Source organism: Tenrec ecaudatus, chromosome 4 (genome assembly GCF_050624435.1).
Source record: "Tenrec ecaudatus isolate mTenEca1 chromosome 4, mTenEca1.hap1, whole genome shotgun sequence".
In the NCBI taxonomy this organism is placed as follows: domain Eukaryota; kingdom Metazoa; phylum Chordata; class Mammalia; order Afrosoricida; family Tenrecidae; genus Tenrec; species Tenrec ecaudatus.
In genome coordinates, this window is record NC_134533.1 from 155,491,634 (window position 1) to 155,511,315 (window position 19,682).

General features: G+C 44.3%; 1 protein-coding gene and 1 non-coding gene across 3 annotated transcripts in view; both read right to left on the minus strand.

The window, feature by feature from the left end:
• The window catches only part of VEPH1 (ventricular zone expressed PH domain containing 1), a 273,698-nt gene that overhangs the window by 125,108 nt on the left and 128,908 nt on the right, over positions 1 to 19,682 (minus strand). For both annotated transcript variants that reach the window (XM_075548875.1, XM_075548874.1), the window contains exon 7: positions 27 to 236. In XM_075548875.1, the coding sequence (XP_075404990.1) occupies positions 27 to 236 (210 nt within the window). The remainder of the gene's footprint in view (positions 1 to 26; positions 237 to 19,682) is intronic.
• LOC142447721 (U1 spliceosomal RNA) lies at positions 19,440 to 19,603 on the minus strand. The gene has a single exon (XR_012784379.1). It is a non-coding gene; the product is annotated as a U1 spliceosomal RNA (small nuclear RNA).

Consider the following 19,682-nt stretch of genomic DNA (forward strand, 5'->3'; position numbering starts at 1 on the left):
GAAAACCAGCCAAACACGAGTTATACCTGTTAAATTGAAGGTCTTGTCTTTCTTCCTTAGGAATGTGGCCCAGGCTGTGTCTCCGGAGCGAGCCAGCGGTGGTGCTCTGGGCATTTATTTTCTCTTTAAATGCCTGTGGCTTCACGTGGAGCCTCGCGTGGTCATCGTTTTCACCTATGGCAAGCTTGGTCTCTTCCAACTTCTTAGGACATTCAATTTCAGGGCTGGATTGTCTCCTAAAGGAATAAAAATCATTGCTTTACATGGTGGTCACACGTAACCTTCAAAAAACATTACTCTCTAATCAGTTCTTACTCAGAATGAAAACTTTATCAGATCAATTTTTTCCATCAATTACTGATTATCCACTATGAGCATAAGGGGTCCTGGTGGTGTGGTAGTGGTTACACATTGGGTTGATAACAACAGGTCAGTAGTTTGAACCCAGCAGCTGCTCCATGGGAGAAAGATGAGGCTTTCTACTCCCTTAAAGAGTTACAGTCTTGGAAACCCACAGGGGCAGATCTACTCTGTCTTACAGTGTTGCTACGAAACAGTGAGTTTTTTTATTTTTTAAATCAAGTATGCACACAGATCTTTGAAACGGCCTCTATAGCTTATTCTGCCAGAAGTTTAGAAACTTTGGTGTGTATATAAACTTTGTACTGGAACTGATTTATGAAAAATTCTGAAAATCAAAAGTGGTCTTATGGAGTTCTGAGTGGCCAAAATTGAACATCCACTACTAACCAAATGATTGGTAGTTTGAATGCCTCCAAAGGCGATTTGGAAAGAAACACACACACACACACACACACACACACACACACACACACACACACACACACACCACACTCATTGCCATCAAATATATCCTAACTCACAGTGACCCTATAGAACATGGTAGAACTGCCCCTGTGGGTGTCCAAGACTAAGTCTTTTTTTTTTTAACATTTTATTAGGGGCTCATACAACTCTTATCACAATCCATACATATACATACGTCAATTGTATAAAGCACATCTGTACATTCTTTGCCCTAATCATTTTCAAAGCATTTGCTCTCCATTTAAGCCCTTTGCATCAGGTCCTCTATTTTTCCCCCTTCCTCCCCGCTCCCCCCTCCCTCATGAGCCCTTGATAATTTATAGATTGTTATTTTGTCGTATCTTGCCCTATCCGGAGTCTCCCTTCCCCCACTTCTCTGCCGTCCGTCTCCCAGAGAGGAGGTCACATGTGGATCCTTGTAATCAGTTCCCCCTTTCCAACCCAGTCACCCTCTACTCGCCCAGTATCGCCCCTCACACCCCTGGTCCTGAAGGCATCATCAACCCCGGACTCCCTGTGCCTCCAGCTCCCACATGCACCAGTGTACAACCTCTGCCCTATCCAGTCCTGCAAGGTAGAATTCGGATCATGGTAGTTGGGGGGAGGAAGCATCCAGGATCTGGGGGAAAGCTGTGTTCTTCATCGGTACTACATCGCACCCTGACTGACCCATCTCCTCTTCTGTGAGGGGATCTCCAGTGGCCGACAAATGGGCTTTGGGTCTCCACTCTGCACTTCCCCCTTCATTCACTATGGTGTATATATATATATTTGCATGCTGCCTTATACCTGGTCCCTTTGGCACCTCGTGATCACACAGGCTGGTGTGCTTCTTCCATGTGGGCTTTCTTGCTTTTGAGCTAGATGACCGCTTGTTCACTTTCAAGCCTTTAAGACCCCAGACATTATCTCTTTTGATAGCCAGGCACCATCAGCTTTCTTCACCACATTTGCTCATGTACCCATTTGCAAGACTAAGTCTTTATGGGAGTAGAAAGCTTTATCTTTCTTCCATGGAGTGGCTGGTGGTTTAGAACTTCCGATCTTGTGGTTATTGGGCCAATGTGTGTCCACTATGCCACCAGAGCTCCTCAGTTGGAAGGGAGGGCCAGTGAAATATTTTCAAAAGTTATGAAAATGCTATGGAGCACCTGGCCCACCTGGGACTGCAAACATCAGAATCAGCCTGCTGGCAGAATCAGCCTTGCATGTACTGACACATTCATACCGCAGTTGGTAGATTAAGAACGTTTCGTATGCATTATGTAAACTTGTGGCTTTACGAATTTTACGGAAATCTGTGTAAAGTTATTTCAACTTATGAAGCAATCTTTTTGAATTTTAAGATGTTGGCGGGAAGTGGGTTTTTCCATGAATGATATTAATAAGGCCAAATACCTTTTAGAGCAGAGTGCAGAAGGCCCTCGTGGGTCATTGAAATGAATGCTTATCTCGTTTTGGTGTAATGTTGTGACCTCCTGAGCACTAACACAGCACATCAGATAGAGTGAGAGTCAATGGAAAAGTCATAGCGGAGCACGCTGACGTTCACTCTTAAGTTGAATGATTCTAGGAAAATGCCAAGCACTTGTCTTCTCTTTCCTGTCTTCTAATATTGAACCTGTCTAGAGCTCCTGTAATTTCTAATTAACAATTACTATCAATCATATCCAGGAGCCTTGGTGGCATAGTGGGTTACAAATTGGACATCTACCTGCAACGTCAGGTGTTTGAAGCTGTGAGTGACTCTGAAAGAAGAAGGTGAGGTTTTTGCTCCCATAAAGGTGCAGAGTCTCTAAGCCCATGGGGGCAGTTCTACTCTGTCCTGTAGGGTCACTCTGAATCACAATTGATGTGATAGCAGTTGGTTGGTTGGATCAATCACATCATATGGTGCGAGTTTTTTTCTTTATGAAAACAAAGGCTTATGATCTCTAGAAATGAGTTCACCAAGATTGGTTTTTCTGTTTGTGCAAACATGAGTTGCTTTCTTACACATAGCAACCCAGTAGGAAAGGGCAGACTAGCCCCCGTGCGGCTTCCATGGCTGTGATCTTTATGGAAGCAGACTACCACCTCTTCCTTCTGTGGAGCAGCTGGTGGATTTGAACTTCTCACTTTTTAGTAGCAGCTAACACCAGGGTTCCTCCATTACAATGGCAGCCCAGAAAACCCTGCAGAGTGATTCTAGTTTGTAACTCAAGGGGAGATCATGAGTTGGAATCAAGTCACTAGCAATCGGCAACAACATTTTTCCTAGATGTTGAAGAAAAGTTCCCAAATGTATAGAAAAGCTCTGGCTTCCTCGAGCAGGGGGTTATTTTCCCCAAGGGCTGAGGTGCACCTGGCACTGTGCCTGGGTGAGGTACACAGCACCACTTTGGATTTTTCAGTGGCACTGCCTTTTTGAGAAAACTGACCCAGAAGGGCTGGTGATGATTTCTTTTTGCTACATCCAGCTCATGGTAGGGCTGCAGGCTGCATCTGAGGGTGGACCCTGGCAGAGGAAGTTGGCAGAACTGGATCGGGCAGCCCTTCTGCTTTTCCCGAGAGTGGTGACACAGAGCCGGAGGCTATGGCTCCTTAGTGACAAGAAACCCTCCATTAGTCCAGCCTAGGACAGCTAGTTTCTGGTACAAACTGGGGAAGAGAGTAGATTACCTCTCAGGTAACCACGCCTCTATTTATCCCTCCTAAGTAATTGCAAATAAAATTGAAATATTTCAAAAAACAATCTTTATGTACTTCATATGGCTTTGCTTAAGGTTCATTCATTTATCATTACACTGCTTCAATGAAGTAAACATGAGTAGAGTGTAAGGGATGTTGACAAGATGTGAAACTGTTTCCCTTTCCAACACATAGATGATTCTGGATGCACACAAATAGATGGGAGGCTTTGGCATATTCTAACTAGAAGATTCTAGAAACAGAACTTCCACTTGAACTACAAACGAAACCAAGATCGTGTTATCACCAGGTAGTAAGTATTTTATAATAGATGATGCTTCCAACTTCAACTCAAACTCACTGCTAGTTGACTCATGGTGACTTTATAAGACAGTAGAACTGTCCCTGTGGGTCTCTGAGATTGCAACACTTTACAGAAGTAGAAAGCCTCACTTTTCTCCCATGGAGTGGTTGATGGTTTCGAACTGATGTTCTTGAAGTTCACGGACTAATGTATAATCATTACGCTACCTGGGCTCCTTAACAAAATTATTTCTAAAAGGTCCAACAAATTCTATCAATATAAGAAATTTTGGAAGTGTTTATAGTTCCTGTTGATGGCCAGTGTATGACCAAACTAAAGTATTTCCTTGGTTCCTTGGAATCTAATCATATTTTTTAAATGAAAAAATACCATTGGTTTTGAATTTTCTTTCTGAAATTTAAATAATGGGATCCTTAAAACTTAAAACTAACTAAGGCCCAACGTTAATCCCAATAGTGCATATGTCAGATAATAAGAATCATACGTTTTTAACTCTCAAAGCACACAAGCTATTAGAGCAACTTTTTCTCAAGAATTTCTTAGTAATTTTTAAAACAGAAAGTGATTGGCTGTCATACAATTACAATAACAGTGTCTTTCTTCCAAAACACTCCATTTAACATGATTATAATAAATTTCTTAAGGTAATTTTATTGGCTCAGTTTCTGATTTTTTTAAGTAAATATTTCTACCCATAGATTGGATGGGGTTTTCCCCAATAGATACCTTCCTTGGGAACAGAATCTTGGAAGAACTTCATGGGCTCTGGTCCCAGTTCGGTCTCTTATGGAAAAAGAGAACAGACCCCCAGGATTACAAAGACGGAGGAGCTCCATGCGCCTGGGACGTCAGATGCAAGCAAAGGATGGTCAAGTTTTGTTAGGAGCCTGCAGAAAGAATCAACATAGCCGATCCCCTGATTTGAACTTTGCACTGAACTAGCGGCAAGTCGAGCAGATACCACCTTCATTGCTAACAGTGCCGTAAGGATCAGCATGAATCCAATTCCCATTTGGAAAGGAATCCAATCATCTTCGTCTCCAGCACTCTCCCATCCCAGCCATCCGAGCTGGGTCAGAGCTCACCAGTTAGAATCCCTCTGTCTTTCAATCTGCCAAAAAAGCAAAGGGCAGCTTCTGCTGGCCCACTGACCCTGTGGGTGTGCTAATGTCTCAGAATGGCTCATGGACTTTGTGTTAGACAGGGTTCTCTAGAGAAACAAAACCTGAATGCTAATACTTTTATATATATTTATACAGATAGATAGATAACATAAGAAATAAACAGTTAATTAAATTCTAAAGGAGTACAAATGGCTCAGTGCAACTCACTCCCGTGAGAGAGTTGTGAGACACTGGCAGTCCTTCAAGTCTTGAGGGCTGCCGGGTAGTCCTCTGTAGAGCAATTCAGGCTATCCAGGCACAGGCAGCAAACAGCAAGGCAGGTCACCAACAGTCAGCCAGATGACAGGGTCTGACAGTCCCCAGCTCAAGAAGTGTAAATTCCAATGGTGTGGCGAAGCAGGTCTTGAAGAAACCTCAAATTACAGTGACACAGTCCATGGGTTAGGTGTCCCACAGGTAGTATAGCTTGCAAATTGAGGCACAGAACAAGCAAGGCAGCTGCAAACTGGTCCGATGATCACAGAGCAAGAGACAAGAAAGGTGAGGCTCGCAGAGCCATTTATCTCTCCACCCTTCAGTTAATCCCACATGTGTTCATTGTCCATGTTGGGACAATGCTGACTATCTCAGACTTAATAGCAAGTATATCTATGTACCTACAACTCATTTATGGACTATTCAATAGTTTACATTTAGGACAATAGTAAAAAAATCTACTGAGTGCACATTAACAACTTAAATCTGGCACTAACAAATGCTGAGGTCCGAGGCTGTGATGGTGAAGGCTATGTGCTAACTGGACCTGCCCATGATTCTCCATGGTTTGTTAGTTATAAGAAATCCATTTCGGGATCTGCTGGGGTAGTCCTCCAGGTTTCACATAATAAGCAGGTCTTTGGAACCTAACCATGTCAATAAAAAAGTAGTGGGTTACTCATTTATTTTAACCACAAGGAAGAGACACCAAGACACACCAGGGCAGATCTGGGAGGGATGCTAGCCTGAGGCTTCTACTGTCACCAGGAACAGGAAGCCTCCACTCCATGCTTGGTCAGCACCTTTCACAGGCTTGACGGAAGCGATGTTGATACTGTCATCAGATACGGAGCAGTCATTTCTGACACATGGCCACTCTGCGTGCAGCAGAAGGAGACCCTGCTGTGTCTGCCCCAGCCTCACAGTTGTCACCTTTGACTCCAGTTTTGCAGCTACTGTGTCCACCATTTGTCTTGCTGAGGGTCTTCCCCGTTTTGCTGCCCCTCTATTTTACCAAGCATGACGTCCTGGTCCAGGGACCGGTCTCTCCTGAGAAGGATCTGGAGGCAAAGTGGTTACATGTGAGCCCAAGGAAGCATTCCGGAATTCCCATTCTTCTCAAGGATATCCAGTTTGTTATGGTCCACGCAGGCTAATGCTTTCGCACAGTCTATGAAACACAACTAAACATCCCTTTGATATTCACTGCTTTCGGCCAAAAGCCAGCTGTCATCAGCAATGGTTATCTTTTGTTCCCCTGCCCTCTTCTGAATCCAGCCTGGACTGCTGGCGGCTCCCTGTCAATGTACTGCTGCAACCACTGTTGGATGATCTTAAGCAAAATTTTATTTGTGGCGATATGAATGCCAATGTTGTACAAACATGAGCTGCCTTTGAAATTTCCTGGCACACATGAGCGAATGCTTCCAGTGCTTTTCTGCTTTTTGAAACATTTCAATGGAAACGCTGTAAATTTCTGGAGCCTGGGTTTGGTTGATGCGTTCAGTGCAGTTTGAACTTCCTCCTTGAGCACCATTGGTTCTTGCTCATAGGCTGCCTCCTGAAAAGGTGCCTGTCGACTCGTTCCTTTGGGCTCAGCGACTCTGTGTTCTTCCCATCTTCTCGTGATGCTTCACTTTGCCTCTAGGTTCTTTCAAAATTGTAATTGAAGGCTTGAATGTTTTCTTGAGTTCTTTCAGTTTCAAATATGTGGAGCATTCTTCCCTTTTCTTTTCTAATTCTAGAGCCTTGAACATTTCATTATAATCGTTGACTTTGTCTCCTTGAGCGGCCCTTTGAAATTTTCTATTCTGCTACTTGACTCGATCCTTTCTTCCACCTGCACTTTACAATAGCAAATTTCAAAGTCTCTTCTTACAGCCACTTTGATCTTTTCTTTCTTTCCTTTTTAATGACCTTTGATTTCTTCATGGATGATGTTCTTGATGTCTTCCTACACTGATCAGGACATTAGTGTTCAATGAGTCAGATCTGTTCTTGAGATGTTCTCAACATTCAGGTGTTGTATTTTGGTTCCTGTGGACTTATTTAAATTTTCTTTGGCTTGAGCCTGAACTTACATCAGAACAATTTATATTCTGTTCCTCAGTGGGATCCCAGCCTGGTTTTAGCTGTTGATATTGAGCTTCTCCATCATGTCTTCCCACAGATGTAATCAATTTGATTTCTGTGGATTTTATCTGGGAATTCCATGTTTAGAGGCACCTTTTGTGTTGTTGAAAGAAGATATTTGCTATGAACAAGTTGTTGGTCTTGCAAAATTCTGTCATGCAGTCTTCAGCTTCATTTCTATCACCACAGCCATCTTTTCCAACTACCTTTCCTTTGTCTTTGTGTCCAACTTTTGCATTCCAATCCCCAATAACTATTGATGCATCTTGATTGCATGTTTGTTCGATTTCCAATTGCAGTCATTGGTAGAATCCTTCACTTTCTTCATCAGGAGCTTTTGTGGTTGGTGCTTAATTTTGAACAATAGTTGCACTGATTGGATTTCCTTGAAGTCAGATAGACATAATCCAATCACAGATAGCATTGTATTGCATGAGTGATTCTTACCATGAATATCACCCCATTCCTCTTGATTGTGTTATTCCCAGCACAGTGAATAATCATGAGATCTTCTCATTCAAATTAGCCAATCTCAGTCCAGTACAGGTCACCAACGCCTAGGATATTGTTCTTTATGTGTTGCATTTCATTTTTGACCATTTCAAGTTTTCCGAAATTCATACTTTGCAAATTGCATGTTCCAAACACAAGAAGCTCTTTGCAGCTATTTCTCTTTACTGTGAGTCGGGCCCCAGAGGCTCCACTTCCACGGGCTTTTCACAATGGTCGACTCCCCTCCAAGAATCAGCTCCCCTTTAGTCACATTTCCGGCATTCTCCAACCAGAGGGGCCCATTTCCGGCAGTATCTCAGACAATGTTCTGCCTCTGTGATTTAGGCTTCCAGTACCTGACAGAGCTTGAAGCTATGCGTAAGGTTTCAGTGGCTTCTTCCTCTGAAGTGGGGAGCCAGTCCTCTCGAGGCAGTATGCTAATATATGTGGAAAGATCAATTGTGCCTGGGAAAGATAGTCCGTATCTTGAAGGAAACTGATGACGCCCAGAGAAGGCCGAAAGGAGCCCTGGAATCCTCTAACAGGGGTCCTCAAACCTTTTAAACAAGGGGGCCGGGTCACTGTCCCTCAGATCTTTGCAGGGACAGACTGTAGTTTTTATAAAAAACATGAATAGATTCCTATGCACACTGCACATGTCTTATTTTGAAGCAAAAAAAAAAAAATGGGGCAAAAACACCTGACGGGGCAAAAACACCTGGCGGGCCAGATGAATGTCCTCGGCGGGTTGCATGTGGCCTGTGGGCTGTAGTTTGAGGACCCCTGCGTCTAGTAGGTTAATTTTATTATTGACTCAGTTTCCTTTGACAGTCAGAATCCTAGTAAGTGGGAGTGCACCTTTCCTTCACTCTCGGATTGCCGTGTAGCATGCCCATGAAGAGGCTTGGCGCATGAGGGAGTTATTCTTAGACATCCATTAGTCCCAAGGTGAGCAGGTCAGGGGCCTCTGGGGGACAGATGCCAGGTAAAATACAGGACTCCCAGTCAAATGTGAATTTCTAACAAATAATATTCTATATATACTAGAAAATTATTTGTATAATATTATTATACAAATAATATTCTAGTGTATATCTCAAATGAGACATGCTCCAAATTAAAATGTTACTAAAATTACTTTAAATGTTCATTTACCTGAAATTCAAGTTTTATTGTGAGCTCTACTTTTTATGTGTTAAACTAGCAGCCCTACCCTCAGGATTGTGGACAGGGACTTGCTGGGCTCATTCTGGTGACCGGTGGCCAGTGCAAGGACAGGCACAGATCATGTGTGCAGGATAAATGAACTAAGCCTCTTTTAGGGTCTGTAGCCAGGCACCTATGTCCATGGCAGGGAGGGAAGCATCGGTTGAGGTACATGGAGTGTGAAGACAATCAGAGCGCAAGAGTGGGTGGGACAGGAGAGACTTGCAAGGGAGCAAATCAGAAAGAAGACTGAAGACAAATTGGTGGGATGGCTAGGCAGTGGGTATTGATGCTGGTCGCTCAACATGGCTGCTGGAATTGGTGTCACTGAATCACGTGGGAACCACTGAACGGGCTGATGTTATAAATATATATCTCAAGCCTTGGTGCTATAGTGGTTAAGCTTCGGGCTGTGATCTGCATGGTTGGCAGTTCAAAACCACTAGCAGTCCAATGGGAGAAAGACTAGATTTTCTACTCCCATAAATCAGTTACAGTCTCAGAAACCCACAGGAGTTGCTATGGGTCAGCATTGACTTGATGCCATATATCTCTATATCTATAGCTATCTCTATCTCTATATCTATCATCATCTATATATCACACACATATATATGCATATAGTTGCAACAACACAAAAGAATAACTGAGGCACCAAAGGCTGTAAGTTAGATCAAAGAGGAAGAAAAGGATCCTTTAGCCACTGGCCCTCAGCCCACCTGGGCACCTCACGGATCTTTGGCGGCAGGGAGAAGACACAGTGGTGTTTGTGTGGGGGTGGGGGCAGGGGTGGGGGCAGGGGTGGGGGCAGGGGTGGGGGCAGGGATGGGGTGTTAGATTATGCTCATCCAGAGGATTATTTATTTTCCATTTGTCAATTTTAAACCCAGAGGTAACGTTACAGAAATCTTTTCCAGAGTTCTATAATGCCCTAACTAATAACTTGGCCTTAACTCAACACATCACATTAGAAGAGGCTCAGAGGATTTCCAGTTTGAACGGTTTCTGGTTTCTGTGGCCAAAGTAAAATTTTTAAAAGCACCTCAAGAGATGCCCAAGGGGAGCCTAATTACCTCCCTGAGGGTGTGAGCAGGGACTCCCTTTAGAAGCAAAGAGGCCCTTGGGCCGTTTGTTGCTCTCACTAAGCCAGGAGGTGAGACTATAAATCTGGCAGGGGTGGAGCGGTTGGCAACTTCTCTTTCTGGCTCTTTAAATCAAAGGACAAGGGTATTAGTTCATGTTTGACGATCTTGGCTTGATCTTCCATATTCAGAATAAATACTCCTGCAGAGCTCAGCCTGTCAGAGAAGAAGTAGGAGAACGCGATAGAGCAAATATCTGGGTCCTAAATTATTAGGATGCACATTTCCTTACTCTTCAGCAATTTCATGGGTCATCATCCATCCCAAGAATGAAACTCCAGGATAACCCCCAGCTCCCGAGTGCTGGCGTCTGTTTCGAGACAACAATGAGCAAAGGCACTCGGATGGCTAGATTTGAATACGAGTGAGGGCAGGGAAATCACATGTCTAGATTCTTGGTACTCTCTTCTGCTTCTGACCCAGTTTGTTGGCAACTGCAGAAAGCAGTAGATGCCCATTATATGGCTCTATGGATGATTTCATTCACCTAAGTCTTTCCCCCCGCCAAAAAAAAGATGTCCAAGGGAGAGGGTTGTGATGAAATAGACAAACTATGACCATCCACAAGGAAGACTCAAATCTCCTGTTTATTAGTTTATGACCATAGTCTGGTTTTGTCATATAAAATGTAACCAAGGGCACTGTTTTTGCTGAGAGCATGGTCTAGGATAATGAATTTGACAGTGGAGCCCATCCAGAATGGATACGAAAAATTCAAAATTAAAAAGCTGGGAGACTTGTTCAGGTTGTGCCAAACCTAGAGGATGAACGTCACCTGCCCACAGCCAGAGAAGACCATCAAATCCCTCCTGTGGCTACGGCTCTGCTGTCCCTGTTGAGAGAAGGACGTGCCATTCATGGGGAGAGAAAGAACAGTCTCCAAAGAGTGTGCACTAAAGGGGAGGGAGTCTCCTTCATGTGAAGCTGTGATGCTGTCAGATACCATTGAGTCAGCTCCGACTCATAGTGACCTCTGCACGGAACCACCGCCCTGTCCTGTGTCATCCTGTCATTTCTATATTTGAGACTCTTGTTGCAATTGTGTCAATCCATGTCACTGAGGGTCTTCTTTTTGCTCACCCTCCACCATACCAACATGATGCGCTTCTTAGGGGTCTGCTCCCTCCTGATAACATGTCCAAAGTATGTGAGATACAAGTCTTGCCATCCTGATTTCTGAGGAACATTCTGACTGTACTTCTTCCAACACAGATTTATTCATGCTTCTGGCAGTCCAGGGATGTTCAATATTTTGTTATATGACTAACACCAAAATCCAAAGGCATCAATTCTTCTTTGATCTTCCTGAATCATTGTTTAGCTTTCACATGAATGCAGATAAATTATACTCCAGATTTCAGTTTCCCATGAGAAAAGATCTTGAATTTAAAGTTGGTATAAGACTTTTGCGGCAGTAAGATGGAATGAATGTGTGTCACATGTGACAAGGACATGGATATTTGGAGGTCAGAGAATGGAATGTCATGGATTAAATTGTGCCCCTTACACACAGTCAAAAGATCTATCAGCTTGGCTAGGCCATGAGCCTCAAATAATTATCCTCTATTTTTAAATGATGTAATTATTCTATATGTTATAAGCCCTAACCTAGATATGAATAGGTATAAGAAGAGGCAGGCATGTTAATAAGGCCAGATAAAATCCACAGGATTAGGCTAGGTCCTAAATAAATCTCTTTTGTGATATAAAGAGACTGGACAAGTGAGCAAAGAGGGACCTTATCTCTGATAAGAAAGAAGAGCCAAGAGTAGACCAGAGTCTCTGTGCTGAGAACCTCCTAGAAAAAGGCTCAGACAGATGCTGGGATGCATGGAGAGCCCCAAGGGATGTTAAGCGGAGAGATGCTGAAAATAGACTAGGAACTTCTCCAGAGCCGACCCAGAGAGAAGGCCTTCCCCTAGACCTGGCATAGAGTGTCCCCCAAAAGGTCTGTCTCCTCCTCAAAACATTCTAGCCTCCTAAACTCTGAGAGAATCACATTGTTAACGAAAGCTATTACTACGTGGCATTTCTATTGTAGCAGCACTAGATAACGAAGGCAGAGCCTGAGTGTGATGGTTAAGGAGGTGTGGGACCTTGGCTGAGCCATGATTCTCAGTGGTTTGGCAGGTATAATATAGTCACCGCGTTCCCACTCCCATGATGAACTCTGATATAATGTAATCACTTCCATGATGAGATCTGCCATGAGCCGGCAATGAATTGAAAAGAAGTTCCCTCAAGAGTTTGCCTGTTTTCAATATACATGCATGTTTATTGCATGCTTTTTTTCTGAATGTGGATCTGGCACATGACCATCATAATTTGACCTCTGGGTCTTTGGACATGAGCCAAAGGCTTAAAGCATTGCCTGATGATTCTGGGAGTTGTTAGCTTCAAGTTACCTGCTGACCTTGAATTCATTTGCTTCCACAGTCCGCAACCTGCCATCTTGAGTTTGCTTGACTTGCTGGTCTTAAATTTGTCAGCTTTAAAGCTGCATGAGTCAGGAGAAGCCTCCAGTCAGAGAGCTGACCCATGGCCTTGGAACTTGCCAGACTCTACAACCAGGGGCGCCCTTTCCTTGTGATAGATTACTCTCTACATATACATAAAGCAGCACTGGTTCTATGTCTCTAATGAACTCAGCCTAAGCTAGGAGTAAGATCTGGGATACAGCAAAAGCTAAATTTAAAAAAGTGTCTGTATTTGAAATATGAACGGTAAGCATTTGCACACATCTCTTACATGCTTGGTGTTCATGTGAATAGTGTCCAGGCATGTGGAGTTTAATCTGTACAAGTCAACAATGCAGGTATTGCAGTCTGAAGCCAGCCTATACTTGCATAATTTTCTTTTTCTCAACAGCATTTTAAATTCTATGCCATTGGCTAAATTAAAGGCACCATCAACAGAATTACCTTATGCTTCCGGGAGATGATTTATAATGTTCTGTGTCATCACATGGTAATTATTTCTCCAAAGTGAATCAGATACTTATATAAGCCATAGATACATGAATGAATTTTGAGTTTGAACTTAATTCTAGCCCCAGCCTAAGAATACTTAGTTCTTATGACATGGCCCTGCTTGACACACACCCTCAGGGTCACTGACAATATGGGTGCTATCGCAAAGTGTGGTGAAGGAACAAGATGGCGACTGCCGATCAGAAAGAACAGTGTCTGGGGTCTTAAAAGTTTGTCTTCAAGCAAGTACCCATCAGAGTGAGGCATCCAGAGTCCACATGGAGAAAGTACGCCAGCCTGTGGGATCCAAGCACTGGAAATAATGAAATTCAAATCTGGAGGAAGGAATGGTATCAGAGCTTAGCTTGTGAACTCCCACTTTGCAGAAGGCTATGGATGACAGCCGAAGTCAAGAATCCATTTCCAGGGTGCCCACATGGATGAAGCCACTGGCGACTTCTCTTTGAACACAGTCCGGGGCGATGAGTAGCCTTGCTATCAGTCAGAGGGCATTGGAAAGTCGATTGTGGAGGATGTGCTCAGGTTAAATGTTATAGCTTGTCAGTTGACCTCCCCTTTCCTCATGGTGGTGTAGTGGTTGTGTGCTTAGCTGCGATCCACAAGGAAGACGGGGCTTACTGCTCTTAAAAAGAGGTACAGTCTTGGAAACCCACGGGGAAGTTCCACCCTGTCCTATCGGGTCCCCATGGCAGTGAGCTGACCCATTTTAAAGGTGTTTCCATTTTAATTTTTTTTTTGCTTTATTCTCAATTGAGGCTTTCCTAGTCATTATTGGGTTTTTTTTTGCTTGTTTAACTCTGATTTATGTTTTCTATGATTTTCCATATATGAAATCCAGGTTAGGTAAATCTATAGCGGCAGTAGCTGGATGAATAATTACCTAGGTGCATGGCAGGGGAGGCTGCAGGAGAAATGGGGAGCTAATAATGAGTTTGAGAATAAAGTAATCTGAAATTGACTCTGGTGATGATTACAAAGCTCTTTTGTAACATGACTAAATGGTTAAATTGTGTATGGTATCTGACGCATATTGCAACAAAACTATTTTTTTTAAGAGAAGCAAACTCTCAGTGGGATGGATCGACACAGGGGCTGCAACATGGGCTCAGACCTACTCCCTGTGAGGAGGGCAGGACCAGGCAGTGTTTTACTGTGGCACAAAAGATTCCATGAGTCGGAACCAACTCGGCAGTGCTGAACAATACCAACACCACCCAGTATGGCTTGTCATCGAGTCTATTCCGACTGACGGCAACCCACGTGTGCCCGAGGAGATTTGGGCTCAGGAGGGTTGTCACTTGCTGTTTGTGTGAAAGTGGATCGCCACGCCTTTCTCAAGGCGCTCCTGGGTGGAGTGGATCAAGCGTCCATGTTTTGGCTAGCAGGGAAGAAGATGAATGGTTTGCACACATCTAGCAACTGCAAAAGCAATTAGAAGGAAATAAATACAGCCACGGACCAGGGACATGACAAGCCTAGGGCAGATGGCTCCTTTTTGTTGATGTCTGTGATCAGCTAGAAACATAGCTACTTAGAAATGCAGGGATGTGATAAGCCAAACACACATCAATGACTGAACTGGGGATTAACTTGCCACAAAATCCTATGGTTAAATTCCAAGTACTTAGCATTCAGCGTTGGCCTGTCATGAAATCTAGTGCCTGCCTGCAGCTGCCAGTGAACACAGTCCACTTGCTGCCTCGTGATAAATATGACAGCGAGTGAGAGCCGGCTTGCCTCCGTAGGAGCCCATCGCACAGTGGCAGTGTCTCCATCATGGCTGCAGGGGGCGGTATTTATTGCCTTTTCTTGTGGTATTTTCCTTCCTTTAGGGCCCACAGGAAAGTTGGGGGAGTCAAAGGTCGCCTTTAAAGAGTCCCAAGAATCACCTGGGTCCTGTTGCACTGGGGGCCGGATGCAGCTTTTCTCCATTCGCTGGTGGTAAAGAGTCAGGTTCTTGTTGTTTCCTTGCTTGCTGGTTTTCATTTGCATGTGTTACAAATCACGTTTTAAATAGAACACAAATTACTAGAGAAATAAAGTGAATAAAATAAACAAAACACACACGATAAGCCTATTGATGATGCTCTTCGAGACTACAGCCATGTTACATTGCTGAAAGGTTCTAAATGATTACTCTCCTGGAAAGCTCTTGTCAAGATTGCTGCACCATCGTTTGCACACAGGCACCGGGTTCGATGGGTTACGGATTAGGTGGTCCCGGTCTAGGGGATTATCATTAGCTGTCTTTGAGTCGGGCCCAGGCTAATGAAGGCCACATGCACAATGGGACTAAACAGTGTCCAGACCTGAGCCTTCACCATGATTGGTTGACGAGCAGACCGTTGTGGTCCATGGAGTTTTCATTGGCTGATTTTTAGAAGATGGCCACACCTTTTGTCCTAATCTGCTTCATCTGAAATCACTGCGGAGACCTCTTCTGTATCGTACAGCCACACGGGAGCCTTCACGGCCAGACCTGGTGAAGCTGCACTTGAGGGGCATTGGTCAGTCAAACCCGGGTCTCGCACGTGGAAGGTGCGACTTCTGCCACTGAGCCACCATTGCACCTAGCTCACGGGTACACTTCAGTGGCTCATCTACTCTAACCCCACTTGGAATAGAGTAGTAGTCCCAAGAGTTGACGTTAACTGAGAGGTTTTTTATGCGCTCACTCTTCTTTGTACCACACAAATCTTACTTCTCCCACCACCCACTGAGCCCAGGTCCCCTGACTAGCTCCTTTTGTAGATGAGGAAACTGAAATGTGGAGCAGATTCTTGAAGGTCACTTAGCTAGTTGACAATATGTCCAGCACAAGTGGTCTGCCTTCAGAGGCGACCACGTCACAATTTCTCTCTCTCTCTCTCTCTCTCTCTCTCTCTCTCTCTCTCTCTCTCTCTCTCTCTCTCTCTCTCACACACACACACACACACACACACACACACACACACACACACACACACACACACACAGAGAGAGAGAGAGAGAGAGAGAGAGAGAGAGACTCCACAGAGTTTTTCAGTAGGTCTTTGGTTCAGGGAGCATCTGAGCCTCTTCTGGGGATAGTACACATACAATGGGGCTGGTGTTAACTCAATAACCAACAAGAACTGACCCCTAATATCTCTGAGTAACATCCTGTGGGAACCAGACATCAGAACAGAGCTGATACATAATCAACTGAGCAACATTTCCAACTGTCTGAAAACTAACTTTTGTCCTTTCAATTTTTTTTTAGCCCAAACTGAAGACTCGGAAAATGTCATGCAGATGGCAACTTCAAAGCTCAATTAGGACAGATATCAAAAAGAAACAGGAAGCCCAAATAGCAGAGTGACGTCATTAGAGTCAAGTAAGAACGGCTTGAGCCTCAGCTGTAACTCATTCCTGGGGTGTCTGCCAGAGGGTCAGCCCCCTCCCCCGCCCCAACACACACACACACACACACACACACACACACACACGCACACACACATGTGTTTCCCTCTTCCTCCCAGCTCTAGACTGGGTGTCCCTCGTCTTGTATGAAATGGGAAACCAGGTCATAGAAATTTGCTGAAAAGTTGTTTTGCTCTTTTTGGTGTCTTGTGTTGGGGGCACCGCTACGTTACAGGAGAGGGGACGATTGCCCTGGTGACCCCTGCAAGGCAGGGCTGCCCCCCACCCCCCACCCCACCCCCTTGTTCACACATGGCCCTGCCAGCCCCTGGGAGCTCACATTCCCTGGGCTTGCTTCATGGTCTCCAAAGCTGATAATGCTGTCTCCCACCTCCATCTTTTGCTGATAAACAGATTCCTGAAATACCTTTACAGACCTTCCCATCATCATAAATGCTGCTTAAAGGAAGAGCAAATGGCTGAGTAAATTAGCAACAGATGGGACATAAATTGTGCCACATGTCAGACATAACCTCTTCAGTAAGAGGAGGGGGCCTCCGCACCACGGCTTTCTTCCCGATGCACGGAGCAGCACAGCAGCGACGGCCACAAAGGCTGTTACGATGGTTCTCTTTTTATGCAAGTGACCACCTTACACCTCTATAGATGGAAACAATACACTCGGTTCTTATTAAAACCATGGCTTGATTCTTAAAAGTTACCTAGGATATGGGGAAATTACATTCAACTTTGCCTAAGCAAGGAGCAATGCAACGTCTGTGTTTAATGATGGTCCTGAACCTACTCATGGACTCGGATGATCACCGAGTCAACAACTGCTTGCAAAGAATCAATTTCTCTTTGTATAAACGTGTCTTGCTAAGAAAAAACAAAATCGGAGGGAATTCTTTTAAGAACTCTTCCGACTCTACTTTCCTACTCTGTAGAATAGGTTCAGAATATTAACTTTCTCTAGCATGGGAGACCAGAGGGAAACATGCAAAGATAGCTAGTTCCTTATGGCAGGACTGTGGGTCCTGGAGGAGCAGAGGGGCAGTGTGAGCTGTTAGCTACAAGGAAAGGAAGATCTCACGAGGAAGTGGTTCCAAACAGAAGCTTTGGAAAAGGTCAGCCTTCAGTGGGAAGAAATAGATAAAGAGGGCATTCTACTAGGGAAAAGGAATATTTTGGTGGGATACCACTTTGGGGAAGATACAAAAGCTACCCTTGACGTTCCTTTGCATCATCTGTGAAGTCCTATGAACGTCTGTCATACTGCATGAGTGCACTGTCACACTCATGCACACTAAGCCTGTAAGGTTGTTTTTATGCATTTGGTTGTGGCTGGGCGTGTATACCCAACAGAGCACACACCACGTCAACAGTTTCCACATGTACAGTTCAAGGCCATGTTTGGATGGCATTCTTCGAGGGGTGCAACCGGTCTTACCCTCCTTTCCTGAGTCGTTCCTTCTGTGATAAAATAGATCCCTTGTCCCTTGTGTTTTACATTTAAGCTTTCAACTTACTGTTTCCATTGGATCCACTCTGGCCCATGAGTTAGAAGCAGCTCAACAGCACAGAACAACAACATCAACCTCAGGAGGCGTCCAAAAGCTCATCAGACCAGACCCCAGATATAGTTTGTTTCTTCCCCCACCCCAAAGTTACAGGGAAAAATTTGGCCCCTGTTTTTTGGCTATCTGATTTGAGCTGGCAATTTCTGTTGTGGACTCAACAAGAGTGTAATAGGTAGGTTTACTGTGCCAACATGGCCAATGAACATGTGGGATTAATTGAAGGGTGGAGAGATAAATGGTTCCGTGAGCCTCGCCTTTCTTGTCTCTTGCTCTTTGATCACCGGACCAGTATGCAGCTGCCTTAGCTTGTTCTCTGCTTCAATTTACAGGCTACATTACCTGTGGGACATCTAACCCATGGACTGTGTTGCTGTAGTTTGAGGTTCCTTCAAGACCTGCTTTGCCATGATACTGGAGTATAAATTTCTTGAGCTGGGGACTGTCAGACCCTGTCATCTGGCTGACTGTTGGTGACCTGCCTTGCTGTTTGCTGCCTGTGTCCAGATAGCCTGAATTGCTCTACAGAGGACTACCTGGTGGCCCTCAAGACTTGAAGGACTGCCAGTGTATTAGCTGTCTCACGGAAGTGAGTTACACTGAGCCATTTGTACGACTTTATAGATTAATCAACTATTTATTTCTTATGTTTTATATATGTAAGATCATTTGTATCCTGGTTTTGTTTCTCTAGATAACCATGCCTAACATAAAGAGCCATCGCTCTTGAGCCCTTGGGCAAGGACTTGGTGGCCAAGGGATTGTGTTCCTACACCAGGACCAGGTTCTTTCATTTCCAGAGTGCCACGGTGGGAATTCTGCAACAGTTGCTGACACAAGGTCTCACTGCTGGAACAGGTCATGCTGCTTGCCCATTTGAACAGTCACGCATGGAATCAAATTGCTGGTGCTCTGCTGACATCCATTTCTTTGCTGTTTGTTGCATGAGATCTGGGGGAGCAGTCTCCATTCTACAAGGGGACTTTGAAAAGTGCTGAAAAATTCTACTCTTTTAATTCCATATTTTCCACAAAATATGGATTAAATTTTTTTTAATTTAAAAAATGTCCCCTTTATTCTCTGTCCCTGAGCTATCACTTTATTTTCTTCCTTTTATGGCATCATTTCATTTCCACCAATATCAGTTTTACCCAGTTGGTGTTAATGGTAGTATATCTTTCATTCTCCTCTTGTTAAATCAGGCCTGATTATAGGAAAGCAAGGACAGCACCCGCAGAAATATGTTAACGATGCTGCACAGAGATGGGCAGCTTTACCGACGGGCTTCATTTGCCTCCACCTTTTTTTTTTCCCCTCAGGCGAGAGCACGAACGCAGTCCCCCACTGCCACAAATTCTGCAGTCGAGTTTCCCACATTTGGGGAAATCGCAGGGGTCAGCACACTCGCAGTGCAATGGGTGAGCCTCGTCCTGGGAAAACCACCTTTCTGATCATGGTGTCTCCCCTGCCAGGTAAGTATGCTTTAACTTTTCTTTTTTTTTTTTTTAGTAGCCAGCGGCTGGGTCTTCGGTGGTTTTATTTTAACAGAGAAACCAGGC